Below are 14,220 nucleotides of genomic sequence, written 5' to 3'. Positions count from 1 at the left end.
AATTTAAAAAAAAAATGTAATTCCCTCCTTAAAACACACTTTTTCCAGCTGTCTTTTGGGATTTCTCCTTCGGCCACTAGTCGAGGTTGGATCAGTCCGTTTGTCGATGTGATTGCTGCACAATTTAATCTTGTGTCTTAACTTTTTCTGTTTTCTGGTATGATTTGTGTTCTTTCTTTTCTTGAATGACGTTCTTTTTTAGTCTCTTTTAGGCCCCCTTTTATCAAGCTGGGTAAAACCTCAGACACTCATAGAATGTCTACGAGCGTCGGAGCTTTCACCGTAATGGTCTGAGATAAACAAACAAACAAACCCTTATACAGCTTGATGAAAGGGGGGTCTTAATTATTTCAATGTGAACTGGGGAAGGGGTAAAATGCGGACCTCGCGGACCTGATGGATCTCGCGGATCTAAACCCGCACGTCCTTAAAAATCTGAGGTCCGTGCCGCTTGTAGGTAGTTTCGGGCTCTGACAGACCTTGGTGACAATTTAGTGCTGACGGATCCGTCTCAGCATAGGGAGGGAAAAGTATTAGGATCCGTTAGCGCTACAATGTCATCGAGGTCTGTCAGAGCCGATTTACTGGGGCTGCAGGAAACCAGTTTAAAGGATTCGTTTTAGCTGCTCCAGCACTAGTCTCTGACTCCGACAGACCTCGGTGACATTTTAGCACTGATGGATCCTAATATTTTTCCCTCCCTATGTTGAGATGGATCCGTCAGCACTAAATTGTCACCAAGGTCTGTCAGAGCCAGAAACTACCTACAAGCGGCCCGGACCTCAGATTTTTAAGGACGTGCGGGTTTAAATCCGCAGGGTCCGTCAGGTCTGCGTTTTACCCCTTCCCTGTGAACTGCTTTGACCTGTTAGCCAGAACTAGCAGTGGATCAAGCCTCTGAATCAGTGGTGCAGCGAGGGTGGGAGGCGCCCCTCCTTCCCCCGCGCGAGCAACAACGTCGACGTGCTCCTCGCATCCGAGTTGGCTCTCCCTCTGACGTCGCTTCCGATGCGTGGCCTCCGGAAGTGCTGTCGGCGGGAGCCAATGTCGCAAGGAGCACGTTTAAGTTGTTTGCGGCGGTGAACGGCTAGAGGTACGGGGAAAGGGAAGAGGGGCGCGGCGGGGGGAGGAGTGGGAAGAGGCAGGGGGCGGAGAGGAGGAGGGGTGATGGCACTGGCGACCCGTCAAATGCGCACAGGACAATGGCGCGGGCTGGATATTTGTGCGCCAGTGACCTGACCCGCTAGGCAGTGACCCGACCCGACAGTTGCTATCTAGTATTAGGGTAAGGGAACATTAGATAGCAACTGAATGTTTTAAGTATAATGGGACACCCACCCTCAAAAAAGAGGGTATTGTCGGGTTGGGACACTGCCTTGCCGGTCGGGTCACTGGCGCGCGAATGTCGGCGCACACAAATGTCCAGTACGCGAATGTCGGCACACCATTGTCCTGCACGCAGTTGTCGGTGTACTGATGGCACCCACACTTTGATGGCGCCCGTGGCAGACTGCTCCGAATAAACATAACATTAGGGAACATGTCACAAGAAGAACCTCAATAAAGTGACATCTGTAGAATCAGGACTACAGGAAGCTTGTAGTTAGAAGAAACTTTAGAAATATTTGAATTTTTGATCTGGAAATCATGGCTGCTGTTGACATGACAGTTTTCCTTTCCTCTGATTTATAGATTTGTGGAGAGCAAGGAAGGTCTTCTCAACCGTTAAGAAGCTCTTCACTGACTTCAAGCGATCTCGGCCCAAGGATTAGCCATGAGTCCAACCGCGTCATGGATTGCTACACTGGGACTTCTCTCTCTGGTTCAGGGATCGGGCTGCTTTTTCTTGGCCAATGCCTCTTTCTATGAAAACCTCTTGGGAAAATATGAGGAAGAGAGACTTCATTCCAGAGCCAAGAGATCCATTTCCAGGTTGGACAAGGAAGAGATTTTGCAGTTGCACAACAAACTGCGAGGCCAAGTCTACCCTTCAGCTTCCAACATGGAATACATGGTGAGTCCTTTCTTTTTGCAAGTCAGTGTTTAAGAACATAAGAACAGCCTTACTGGGTCAGAGCAAAGGTCCATCAAGCCCAGTAGCCCGTCGTCACGATGGCCAATTCAGGTCCCTAGTACCTGGCAGAAACCCAAAGAGTAGCAACCTTCCAGCATCTCAAAGAATAGCAAGATTCCGGAACCCCAATGAGAGCAACATTCCAGAGCTGAGATTGTGATGTCATAATGCCTCAGAGCCAACCTCATCAGTGATATTACAGTGGCTCGATTGTCCTATACTTGGCACATGTAAGAACATACTGGGTCACTCCAATGGTCCATCTAGCCCAGTAGCCCATCCTCATGGTGGCCAATCAAGATCACTAGTACCTGGCCAAAACCCAACGAGTAGCAACATTCCATGCTACCAATCCAGCGCAAGCAGAGGCTTCCCCCCATGTCTTTCTCAATCACAGACTATGGACTTTTCCTCCAGGAACTTGTCCAAACTTTTTTAGAAACCAGCTACGCTATCCATTCTTACCACAACCTCTGACAATATTTCCTCCTTTTGGTTGTAAAAGTATTTCCCTGTAACGTCATAGAGTGTCCCCTAGCGTCTCAAATTTTACCATTTAATCTCCCCATCCTGTGACAGACAATTTCATCTCAATAATCACGGCTTCTCCTTCTTGTCTGGTCACTACAACCCAAATTACTGGTGTAGAATTTGAGTCTTATGTAGTGCTACCAGATTTTAGTTTAGTAAAATCCGGAACCCTAGCCCTGCCCCCAGCCCCACCAAGTTCTTCCCTGCCCCACCCCCCTGCCTGCTCTCATCGGTCAGGAGGGCATCCGCGCATACTCTTTATTGCCTAAATAAAAATCATAAAATGTCAGTAACATCAACATAATTTAAGATAATTAACCTCCCCCCGCTTTATGAAGCTGTGTTAGACTTTTTATCGCCTGCCATGGCGGTAAAAGCTCTGACGTTCAAAGACTTCCTACAAGCATCGGAGCTAATACCGCTGCGTCCGGCGATAAAAAAGTAACGTGGCATAAAAGAGTTAATACTAATACTTGAGTACGATGGCTAAAAAACATACATACAATTTCTTGTTGAAATTCAAAGCAGTCATTGAAAAGACGGCAAAAAAAAGCTGTAGGTTATTTTTTTTTTTTCCCCCTCATCCTGTAGATCACAATTTTTCTGTGCCTTGTTTCCCAGATATAGTAATTGGGACTGCGTAATTTCATGCTTCGCTCTTGCGCCTCCATATTCCATTCAAGCACCATCTGGTCTGAAAATCGGCAGAGGGGAGGCAGAACAAGAAAAGGCAATAATAAAGTCGACCAATAATAAAGTCTTTATTTGAAACAAAAAAAGGTGCCAACAAAGATCCCAGTTTCAGCGTGTAGAAGAAGACACTTTCTTTGCTGAAAACAAACGCAGGGTCAAAAACGTCGGCAACGGGAAGGCCAGTGTGCGGGCAGACGTCGCGATTCTGAATGCTGAACAGCGACACTGGGATCCTTTTACTAAGGTGCTCGAGCCATCATAGTCTATGGACGCGTTAGGGTTTAGCGTGTGCTAATGTTAGAAACAGGACCCCAAAGTCTTAGGTCCCAACAAGGATCCAGCGTCACTGTTCAGCGTTCAGAATCGTGAAGTCTGCCCGCGCACTGGCCTTCCCGTTGCCGACGTTTTTGACCCTGCGTTTGTTTTACAGCAAATAAAGCGCCTTCTACACGCCGAAACTGGGATCCTTGGGACCTTTTTCTTTCAAATAAAGACTTTATTATGGCTCATAGTCTAAAGCACGCGAGGACAAAGGCGCGCCGACAACCGAGCGCAGAACTTAATCGCGCTGAAGAAAACCCGTATTTTAAAGGGCTCCGATTGGGGGTGTTGGTGGGGAACCCCCCCACTTTACTTAATAGAGATCGCGCTGGCGTTGTGGGGGGTTTGGGGGGTTGTAAGTTGTAACCCCCCTCATTATACTGGAAACTTAACTTTTTTCCCTGTTTTTTAGTATAATGTGGGGGGATACCCCCCAACATGGCAGCGTGAGGCAGCGCAATCCCTATTAAGTAGAGTGGGGGTTTCCCCCCCCCACACCCCCCGTCAGAGTGCTTTAAAATACGGGTTTTCTTTGGCGCAATTAAGCCCTGCGCTCAGTTGTCTGCGCTCGGCTGTTGGCGCACCTTTGTCCTCGCGTGCTTTTGACCCGTCACCCTTTATTATTGGTCGAAAAGATATCCCTCTTGCCTTTTCTTGCTTGTATCCCAAGGCGAGGGGCTCTTCTGCCTGTCTGCCTCACTTAGAGCAGGTGCTGTTGTCTGGACAAATGCTTCTGAGTATTGAGCTGTTTTGTTTCCGGTATGACTTTTTCCCTTGCTGACGTGTGGCTAGAAGATTTCAGATGTGGATGTGCAAAAAAAAAAAAAAGCCTCCCTCTCCCCGGGATAGGTCTGCGCAGGTTGCTAACCATAAATCCAGGCAGCACTCCTCAAATTGTGGAGTCACTTAATGGAAAAGTACATGGAATTCTAGCTCTTGGCAGACTGTATTAGAATATTTGCCATGAAAGATTATTACCCGAAGTTATAGGCACCTCTGACCTCAAGTAACTTCAAAAAAAGCTAAAAGTGGCTTGGGAAGGTTGGCACATTTAGCAAGAAGTCGGAATTAAAGGAACACAATTGTGTTGATAGGCAAAAGTGGTGAATAGGTTTGAAGGGAGGTGAAGAAGGACATTTGGGGATACCAAAGTCGGATAGTTTCGCTTTACCTTACTATTTAAGGACAAGAGGGGAGAGAGGTATTTTGTATTAATGGAAAATTAATTCCCTTGATGGCAGCGGCAGACCTGGTTACTGGCCAGACGTAAAGAGGGAACATTTCTTGTGAAGTAAATTACGGCTCAGTGGCTTCGACAGGCTGAAGATTTGCAGCCCCGTTTGAGAAGTCCCGTTGCAGATGCCGGGAAAGGTACAGTAACAGAAATAATAGGTTACGGGACCAGAGCCAAACGGAGAACAAAGTACACTGTGAGAGAGAAATATTACAGTTATGTGACAACTTGTGAAGGAATCGACTTGCTGAGCAGCAGGGAACCGTCAAAGGGGAAGACGAGAGAGGCCGCCAGACAGCCAATGAAAATTCACAACTCATTTATTTAAACCAGGGGTGTCAAAGTCCCTCCTCGAGGGCCGCAATCCAGCCGGGTTTTCAGGATTTCCCCAATGAATATGCATGAGATCTATTAGCATACAATGAAAGCAGTGCATGCAAATAGATCTCATGCATATTCATTGCGGAAATCCTGAAAACCCGGCTGGATTGCGGCCCTCGAGGAGGGACTTTGACACCCCTGATTTAAACCAAGCACAATCTACTCGCATTAATCTTATGTATGTGCGGATGGAGACCATGAAAATCAGACAAAGCTTATGGGCTTCCTCCTTAGGGCTAGATTCACAAAGCAAACCGATCGTGTACCGATCGGTTTGCGACCCCGGCCCGATTCTCTTACCTCTATTCTCTTGCATGCAAATGAGGGCAAGGCCATGCAACTGTAGGCAGGGACGCGATTCCCTAAACTTTTTTCCTATCCGAATGTGCTTGCAAAAAGCGACTTCTGAGGACCAGTCGCTGAAGCCCTTTGCGACTGCCCTGCCTTCTGCAGCCCTGCTCTCTGCCCTGTCAGCCCCGATCTCCTGCTGCCCCGAACGTGCCTGTCCCAACTCTCCCACCCTTCCCCGCACTGCAAGCCCGTGGTTTTAACCCGTGGGCTTAAGCGGGTTAAAACCACGGGCTCCCAAAAGTTCCTCGATTGCCAAAACAGCCCTGACGTCCAGCAATAGCATTTTTGTAGGCTTTCTTGTGGCCCTGGCTGCACTAAGAAGAAGAAGAACCCCCCCACACACACACACAAAAACAACTCCGACGTCATGGAGGTCCCGCGCATGCTCAGACCATCTACAGATGGTGTGCACATGCGCGGGGATCGCTATAGCACGATCCGTGGCTGCAGATGGGGGAGTTCCTCTGACCGCCCTCATCTGCATGTTAAAGTTTACTGAATTAGTTGGGCCCGATCTGGCAGGTTAATGAATCCTGCCCTTAGAGTCTTGGTTGATTATAGCAAACGGCAGTTCTTTATTGATTAAAATCTTGCTTCCTGCCCATCCTGACGTTCTCAGTGATTTGCAAAATAAAACACTGACATTACAATAAAGCCATCTCATTTGCTATTTCTGCACTCTGTCCTGAAGGCGAGCAGTTGGGTTTTCAGGATTACCACAATGAATTTGCATAAGGGATTTGGATACATTTATAAATGTTTTGTGTACATAAAAGGGTTACACGTATACAATTATGCACAATGCTAAGATGTGAACCTTTCTGTGAACCCATGAAAAGGCATGTTCTAGGGCGGCTGTCCTGTTTGTTTGTCTTGGCTGTTTAGATTGTAAGCTCTTTCAAGCAGGGACTATCTTGTTTGTGACTCTGTACAGCGCTGTGTGCGTCTGGTAGCTCTAAAGAAATAATTCATAGTAATCTATATATATAAAATCGGATGTATGTGCCGCGATCACGCAAAAACGGCTTGACCGATTTGAACGAAACTTGGTATGCAGATCCCTCACTACCCGGGATGATATGTTCTGGGGGTCTCGCGGCCCACCTGCACACGTGGGCGGAGCTACAAACAGATAATCGGATTTCACCCATTCATGTCAATGGAAAAAATGTAAAGAGCTGCCAACGCAAAAACGGCTTGCCCGATTTGAACGAAACTTGGTATGCCGATCCCTCACTACCTGGGGTGATATGTTCTGGGGGTCTCACGGCCCACCTGCACATGTGGGCGGAGCTACAAACATAAAATCAGATTTCACCCATTCATGTCAATGGAAAAAATGTAAAACAGCTGCCAACGCAAAAACGGCTTGCCCGATTTGAACGAAACTTGGTATGCAGATCCCTCACTACCTGGGGTGATATGTTTTGGGGGTATCGCGGCCAACCTGCACACCTGGGCGGAGCTACAAACAGAAAATCAGATTTCACCCATTCATGTCAATGGAAAAAATGTAAAAACTGCCTCCGCAAAACCGGCTTGCCCGATTTGAACGAAACTTGGTATGCGGATCCCTCACTACCCGGGGTGATATGTTCTGGGGGTCTCGCGGCCCACTTGCACATGTGGGCGGAGCTACAAACATAAAATCAGATTTCACCCATTCATGTCAATGGAAAAAATGTAAAACAGCTGCCAACGCAAAAAACGGCTTGCCCGATTTGAACGAAACTTGGTATGCAGATCCCTCACTACCTGGGGTGATATGTTCTGGGGGTATCGCGGCCAACCTGCACATCTGGGCGGAGCTACAAACAGAAAATCAGATTTCACCCATTCATGTCAATGGAAAAAATGTAAAACAGCTGCCAACGCAAAAACGGCTTGCCCGATTTGAACGAAACTTGGTATGCGGATCCCTCACTACCTGGGATGATATGTTCTGGGGGTCTCGCGGCCCAACTGCACACGTGGGCGGAGCTACAAACATAACTTCAGATTTCACCCATTCAAGTCAATGGGAAAAATGTAAAAAGCTGTGGGACCGATTTGAACTAAACTTGGTATGCTGATCCCTCACTACCTGGGGTGATATGTTCTGGGGGTCTCGCGGCCCACCTGCACACATGGGCGGAGCTACAAACAGAAAATCAGATTTCACCCATTCATGTCAATGGAAAAAATGTAAAAAACTGCCATTCTCACAGTAATTCCAACTACCTGGGGTGATATGTTCTGGGGGTCTCGCGGCCCACCTGCACACGTGGGCGGAGCTACAAACAGAACATCAGATTTCACCCATTCATGTCAATGGAAAAAATGTAAAAAGCTGACAACGCAAAAACGGCTTGACCGATTTGAACGAAACTTGGTATGCTGATCCCTCACTACCTGGGGTGATATGTTCTGGGGATCTCGCATCCCACCTGCACACGTGGGCGGAACTACTAACTGAAAATCAGATTTCACCCATTCATGTCAATGACAAAACTGTAAAAAGCTGCCAACGCATAAACGGCTTGCCCGATTTGACCAAAACTTGGTATGCAGATCCCTCACTACCTGGGATGATATGTTCTGGGAGTATCGCGGCCCACATGCACACGTGGGCGGAGCTACAAACATAAAATCAGATTTCACCCATTCATGTCAATGGAAAAAATGTAAAAAGCTGCCAACGCAAAAACGGCTTGACCGATTTGAACGAAACTTGGTATGCTGATCCCTCACTACCTGGGGTGATATGTTCTGGGGGTCTCGCATCCCACCTGCACACGTGGGCGGAACTACTAACTGAAAATCAGATTTCACCCATTCATGTCAATGACAAAACTGTAAAAAGCTGCCAACGCATAAACGGCTTGCCCGATTTGACCGAAACTTGGTATGCAGATCCCTCACTACCTGGGGTGATATGTTCTGGGGGTCTCTCGGCCCACCTGCACACGTGGGCGGAGCAACAAACAGAAAATCAGATTTCACCCATTCATGTCAATGGAAAAAATGTAAAAAGCTGCCATTCTTACAGTAATTTCAACTACCTGGGGTGATATGTTCTGGGAGTCTCTCGGCCCACCTGCACACGTGGGCGGAGTTACAAACATAACATTTCACCCATTCATGTCAATGGAAAAAAAGTAAAAAGCTGCCATTCTCACCGTACTTCAAAAACGGCTTGACCGATTTGAAAGAAACTTGGTATGCAGATCCCTCACTACCTGGGGTGATATGTTTTGGGGGTCTCTCGGCCCACCTGCACACGTGGGCGGAGCTACAAACAGAACATCAGATTTCACCCATTCAAGTCAATGGAAAAAAAGTAAAAAGCTGCCATTCTCACAGTGCTTCAAAAACGGCTTGACCGATTTGAACGAAACTTGGTATGCAGATCCCTCACTACCTGGGGTGATATGTTCTGGGGGTCTCGCGGCCCACCTGCACACGTGGGCGGAGCTACAAACAGAAAATCAGATTTCACCCATTCATGTCAATGGAAAAAATGTAAACAGCTGCCATTCTCACAGTAAATCAAATACGGCTTTACCGATTTGAACGAAATTTGGTATGCAGATCCCTCACTACCTGGGGTGATATGTTCTGGGGGTCTCGCGGCCCACCTGCACACGTGGGCGGAGCTACAAACATAAAATCAGATTTCACCCATTCATGTCAATGGAAAAAATGTAAAAAGCTGCCATTCTCACAGTAATTCCAACTACCTGGGGTGATATGTTTTGGGAGTCTCTCGGCCCACCTGCACACGTGGGCGGAGCTACAAACAGAACATCAGATTTCACCCATTCATGTCAATGGAAAAAAAGTAAAAAGCTGCCATTCTCACAGTGCTTCAAAAACGGCTTGACCGATTTGAACGAAACTTGGTATGCAGATCCCTTACTACCTGGGGTGATATGTTCAGGGGGTCTCGCGGCCCACCTGCACACATGGGTGGAGCTACAAACAGAAAATCAGATTTCACCCATTCATGTCAATGGAAAAAATGTACTCAGCTGCCATTCTCACAGTAAATAATAAATGGCTTGACCGATTTGATCGAAACTTGGTATGCAGATCCCTCACTACCTGGGGTGATATGTTCTGGGGGTCTCTTCACCCAAGAATTTATATGTTCTTGCTCCTGGAGGTGAAACTAAAAATTTTGTTTATAATCAAGTTTTGTGTTTGTTGTATTGTATTCATTTTGTCAAATATTTCGCATTATAATTTGATTATTGTACTTTTTATAAAGCTGTAAAAATATAATTTCATTCACCACTATAAAGTATCTTTATTTGAATCCATTTACTGTGTTATTGCTATAATTAAATACCCGTGCAATGCCGGGTCATCAGCTAGTAGTTTATAAAATACATGCACATGAGATATTCTATAGGTACACTAGTCTTTAAGGGTGCTAGAGTAGATGTCTGTCTGTCTGGGTTTTTTTTTTCTTTGTCTCTCTCTCCTTGGACGCTGCCTGTCTGTCTGTCATTTTTTCTGTCTGTGTCTCTCCCTATGTCCTTAGTGCCCCTAGTACCTCCTTCCCATGTCCTTAGTACCCCATCCTACGTCCTTACCTTAGTGCTCCAGTGCCTCTGTCCTGCTTAGTGCCCTCAGTGCGTCCTATGTTCTTAGTGCCCTCAGTGCCCCTTTCTATGTCCTTAGTGCCCCCAGTCCTCCTTCCTATGTCCCCATCATTATCTTCCAGACTTTGTCCCACCCCCACCCATGCCAGCCTGCCTCCCATCCCCCTGAGCAGCATGTTTCCATTTAACACCCCCCCCGCGCCGATCCTACCCGGCACACCCGAAACCCTCGTTGACCCTCCCAGCCGACCCTCCCACCGCTAGATGGCCAACAAACCTCCCAGTTCCAGCAGCGTCCGAGGCACAGTAAACACGCTGCTTTGCGGTCTTCTACTGGCCTAATTTCCTCTGCCGCGTCTCTCATGATGTCATCAGGGACGCGGCAGAGGAAATCAGGCCAGTAGAAGGACGCGAAGCAGCGTGTTTACTGTGCCTCGGACGCTGCTGGAGCTGGGAGGTTTGTGTTCGTCTCGCGGTGGGTCAGCTGGTAGGGTCAATGGGGGTTTCTGGTGTGCCGGGTAGGGTTGGCTGCAGGGGGTGGGGAGTCGCGGCATGTTACTGGTGTGCCAGGTAGGGTCGGCGGCGAGTGGGGGGAGTCACGGCATGTTACCTGTCACTGGTCCTTAGACGCGTGCATGCGTACTCTTACCTGCCACAGCCCGACAGATCAGGGATCAGGGGATAAGAGTGCGCATGCGCGCTTAGCATTTTATTATATAGGATATCTGCAGCTTCAATTAAGGGAAGTGGTGGAGAAGAAAATGGTGATGGAATTCAAAAAAGCATGGGATGAACACAGAGGATCGCTAATTAGAAAACAAATGGTATAAATTAAAGAACTAAGGCCGGTACTGGGCAGACTTTCATGGCTTGTGTCCCATATATGGTGATTTGGTGTAGGATGGGCTGGGGAGGGCATCAATGGGAACTCCAGTAACTTGGAACATGAGGACGTTACTGGCCAGACTGTACGGTAGATATCCTGCGAACAACGGGATAGTTGGATAGGTTGGGGTGAGCTTGAACGGCAACCTAGGACAATACCAGACTTTACAGCCCAGAAAAATCAAAGAAGAGACAAGTTAATTTAATCATGTATTTTTTACGGGCAGACTGGATGGCCCATTTGATCTTTATCTGCTGTATTTTACTATGTTACTGGGCAGAAACCCAAAGAGTAGCAACATTCCAGAGCTGAGATTGTGATGTCATAATGCCTCATTACACCAATGCCTAAGAGCCAACCTCAGCAGTGATGTCACAATGGCTTGATCAGATGGCAACTCCAGCAGTTGGATCCTAGGACAGTACCAGGTGGACTTTACGGTCTATGGCCCAGAAATATCAAAGAAAAAAGACGTGAATTTAATCATGAATTTATAATGTGCATACATAATGAAGGACCATTCAGGTCTTTATCTGCCGTCATTTACTATGTTACTAAGTATATTTGCCAGTTTATCCCTAATGCTCTATAAAGACACCTAAAGGCCTCTTTTACAAAGCCGTGCTAGCGGCTGCCACATGGCAACAGCCCCGAAGCCCTTTAAATCTCTATGGGTTTCGGGACCGTTAGCGCGACTATGTAAAAGAGACCATAAGTGTCTATGTGTTGATAAAATAGGCACTTTCCCACCCTCTTTCAACTGATGAGATCTGTTAGATTTGTGGACATGTGTAGGATAATTTTATGCTTTGTACTTTCGTTTTCGCTGACCGTAAGCATTTTGGCAACCCCAGCGGTATGAGCTGCTGCTGGATTAGAGAATTCACGCGTCTTACAGGCTTCATTTGGTTTGTCAGGTTCTTTGTGTATTTACATCACATTTCGGACCCCTGAGGAAGGCGTGTTTTCCGAAACACAGATCATGTTGGGTCCTGTGGACTCACCTGAGAACCAGTTTTGATTATTTTTATTTACTTTCTCTACATTGAATCTTCTTTTAATAAAGATCAGTTTCACACCTTGTACATTGTATCTGCAGTTTTTCCTTTGTTTTGGATAATTTTATATCTCGTGGATTTTCAGGATTACTGCAGTGAATATGCAACAGGCTACGTGTGTCTTCAGGAGAGGGCTAGGAAATGCTGAACTGAAGGCAGAAGGTGTTATGCAGCCTTAAATTTAAATTATGGCTTTTGTTTATAAAACTTTTTTAGACCGCTTTTCTGTTTTGCAAGTCGATAAGTGTTGTTCAGTAAAACACAATTGGTAAAACATAAAACCTAATTCTAAAACAAGAAAACAAAGTGAAAATATGATCAGCTAAGACGAGTGAGTTAATCTGCAGGATTGATGAATCCAGGTTATACTCCCACTGAGGTGCTAGAGGAGCAGCTCCTACAGAAATCTCTGGGAAGCACTTTGTTGTTACATTGTTTCTTGATAACAATGAGAGTTTCTCGCTATATGGAGTAGAACTGGTGAGAATCCTCAGGATAAGGAATGGATGACCTGTACTCAACCTGAAAAACAAGGAGTGAAAATGTCCTATAAAGACTGGTAGAATCAAATTATTTGATAATAGTCCTTTTATTCATCCAAAAACTCAACAACTCGACATGTACATGTTTCGGCCAAGACAGCCTGCTTCAAAGAGTGGAAATGTCCTATAAAGGAGTGGAAATGTCCTATAAAGACTGGTAGAATCAAATCATTCCATAAAAGTCCTTTTATTCATCCAAAAACTCAACGACTCAACATGTACATGTTTTGGCCAAGATGGCCTGCTTCAAGGAGTCGAAGTGTCCTATAAAGGAGTAGAAATGTCCTATAAAGACTGGTGGAATCAAATCATTCGATAAAAGTCCTTTTATTCGTCCAAAAACTCAACGACTCGACATGCACATGTTTTGGCCAAGATGGCCTGCTTCAAGGAGTGGAAGATTCCTATAAAGTAGTGGAAATGTCCTATAAAGACTAGTGGAATCAAATCATTCGATAAAAGTCCTTTTATTCGTCCAAAAACTCAACGACTTGACATGCACATGTTTTGGCCAAGATGGCCTGCTTCAAGGAGTCGAAGTGTCCTATAAAGGAGTAGAAATGTCCTATAAAGACTGGTGGAATCAAATCATTCGATAAAAGTCCTTTTATTCGTCCAAAAACTCAACGACTCGACATGCACATGTTTTGGCCAAGATGGCCTGCTTCAAGGAGTGGAAGTTTCCTATAAAGTGGTGGAAATGTCCTATAAAGACTGGTGGAATCAAATCTTTCGATAAAAGTACTTTTATTCGTCCAAAAACTCAACGACTTGACGTGTACATGTTTCGGCCATGACGGCCTGCTTCAGGAGTCTTGAGAGTCTTACAGACAAAGAAAATTGATTTATCCACAAAAACAAAGGACTCAACCTGTGCATGTCAGAAAGGACAGACTGATAGAATCCTACAAGTCCAGAAAGGAGGTGGGCACTCTGTTTCATTGAATATGGGATTTTTCTAGTTTATCTGTTCAACAATACAAGGTGGGGAAGACTGTGCTCCACTGTGGACTCAAAAGATCTTCCAGATGGAAACAAAATCTAGTGCATAGAGATGAACAGGGTAATTTGCTGTCTCCAGGCTATCAAGGAGTCATCGATTGGGTACCTACATTTTCGGTGTGCCAATGCCGGTTACACTTAAATTCTGAGCACTAGAAACAAAAAAGGAAATGGGGAAGGGACACAAGTCAAGCCACTGTGCAGACAAACATGTTTATTTAAAATATTAAATTTCAAATAAAATTTGCACAAGTATGCACATAAATAAAACAAAACATGGCAGGCATTGTAAAGTCCTTGGTAACAGAGCATATACTAGACCCCAACACGGTCTGTGTTTCGGCCCACAAGGGCCTTCCTCAGGGGTATAAAAGTAGCCCAGTAGATGGCGCCAATTGACATAAAATCAAACCAAACTGATGTTACTTGCAGAAGGATTCGCAAGGTTCCTGCCGCAATCAAGGAAACGCAATCAAGGAAAAAACACTGCAATAGACTGGAACCACTGCTAAGTGGGCAAATTCTGGGCAACCAGATGCTGGCACCTCTCCTCTTCTCTGT

The 14,220-nt window shown here is 45.9% G+C and overlaps 1 protein-coding gene across 1 annotated transcript in view; it reads left to right on the top strand.

Moving 5' to 3' along the window:
- The window catches only part of CRISPLD2 (cysteine rich secretory protein LCCL domain containing 2), a 177,818-nt gene that overhangs the window by 24,886 nt on the left and 138,712 nt on the right, over positions 1 to 14,220 (top strand). The window contains exon 2 of the mRNA XM_033941577.1: positions 1,693 to 2,014. Coding sequence (XP_033797468.1) covers positions 1,775 to 2,014 — 240 coding nt within the window. The 5' untranslated portion in view covers positions 1,693 to 1,774. The remainder of the gene's footprint in view (positions 1 to 1,692; positions 2,015 to 14,220) is intronic.

This window comes from Geotrypetes seraphini, chromosome 4, assembly GCF_902459505.1.
Source record: "Geotrypetes seraphini chromosome 4, aGeoSer1.1, whole genome shotgun sequence".
NCBI lineage: Eukaryota > Metazoa > Chordata > Amphibia > Gymnophiona > Dermophiidae > Geotrypetes > Geotrypetes seraphini.
Note: the sequence above shows the minus strand (reverse complement) of the source record. Positions and strands in the feature narration are given on the sequence as shown.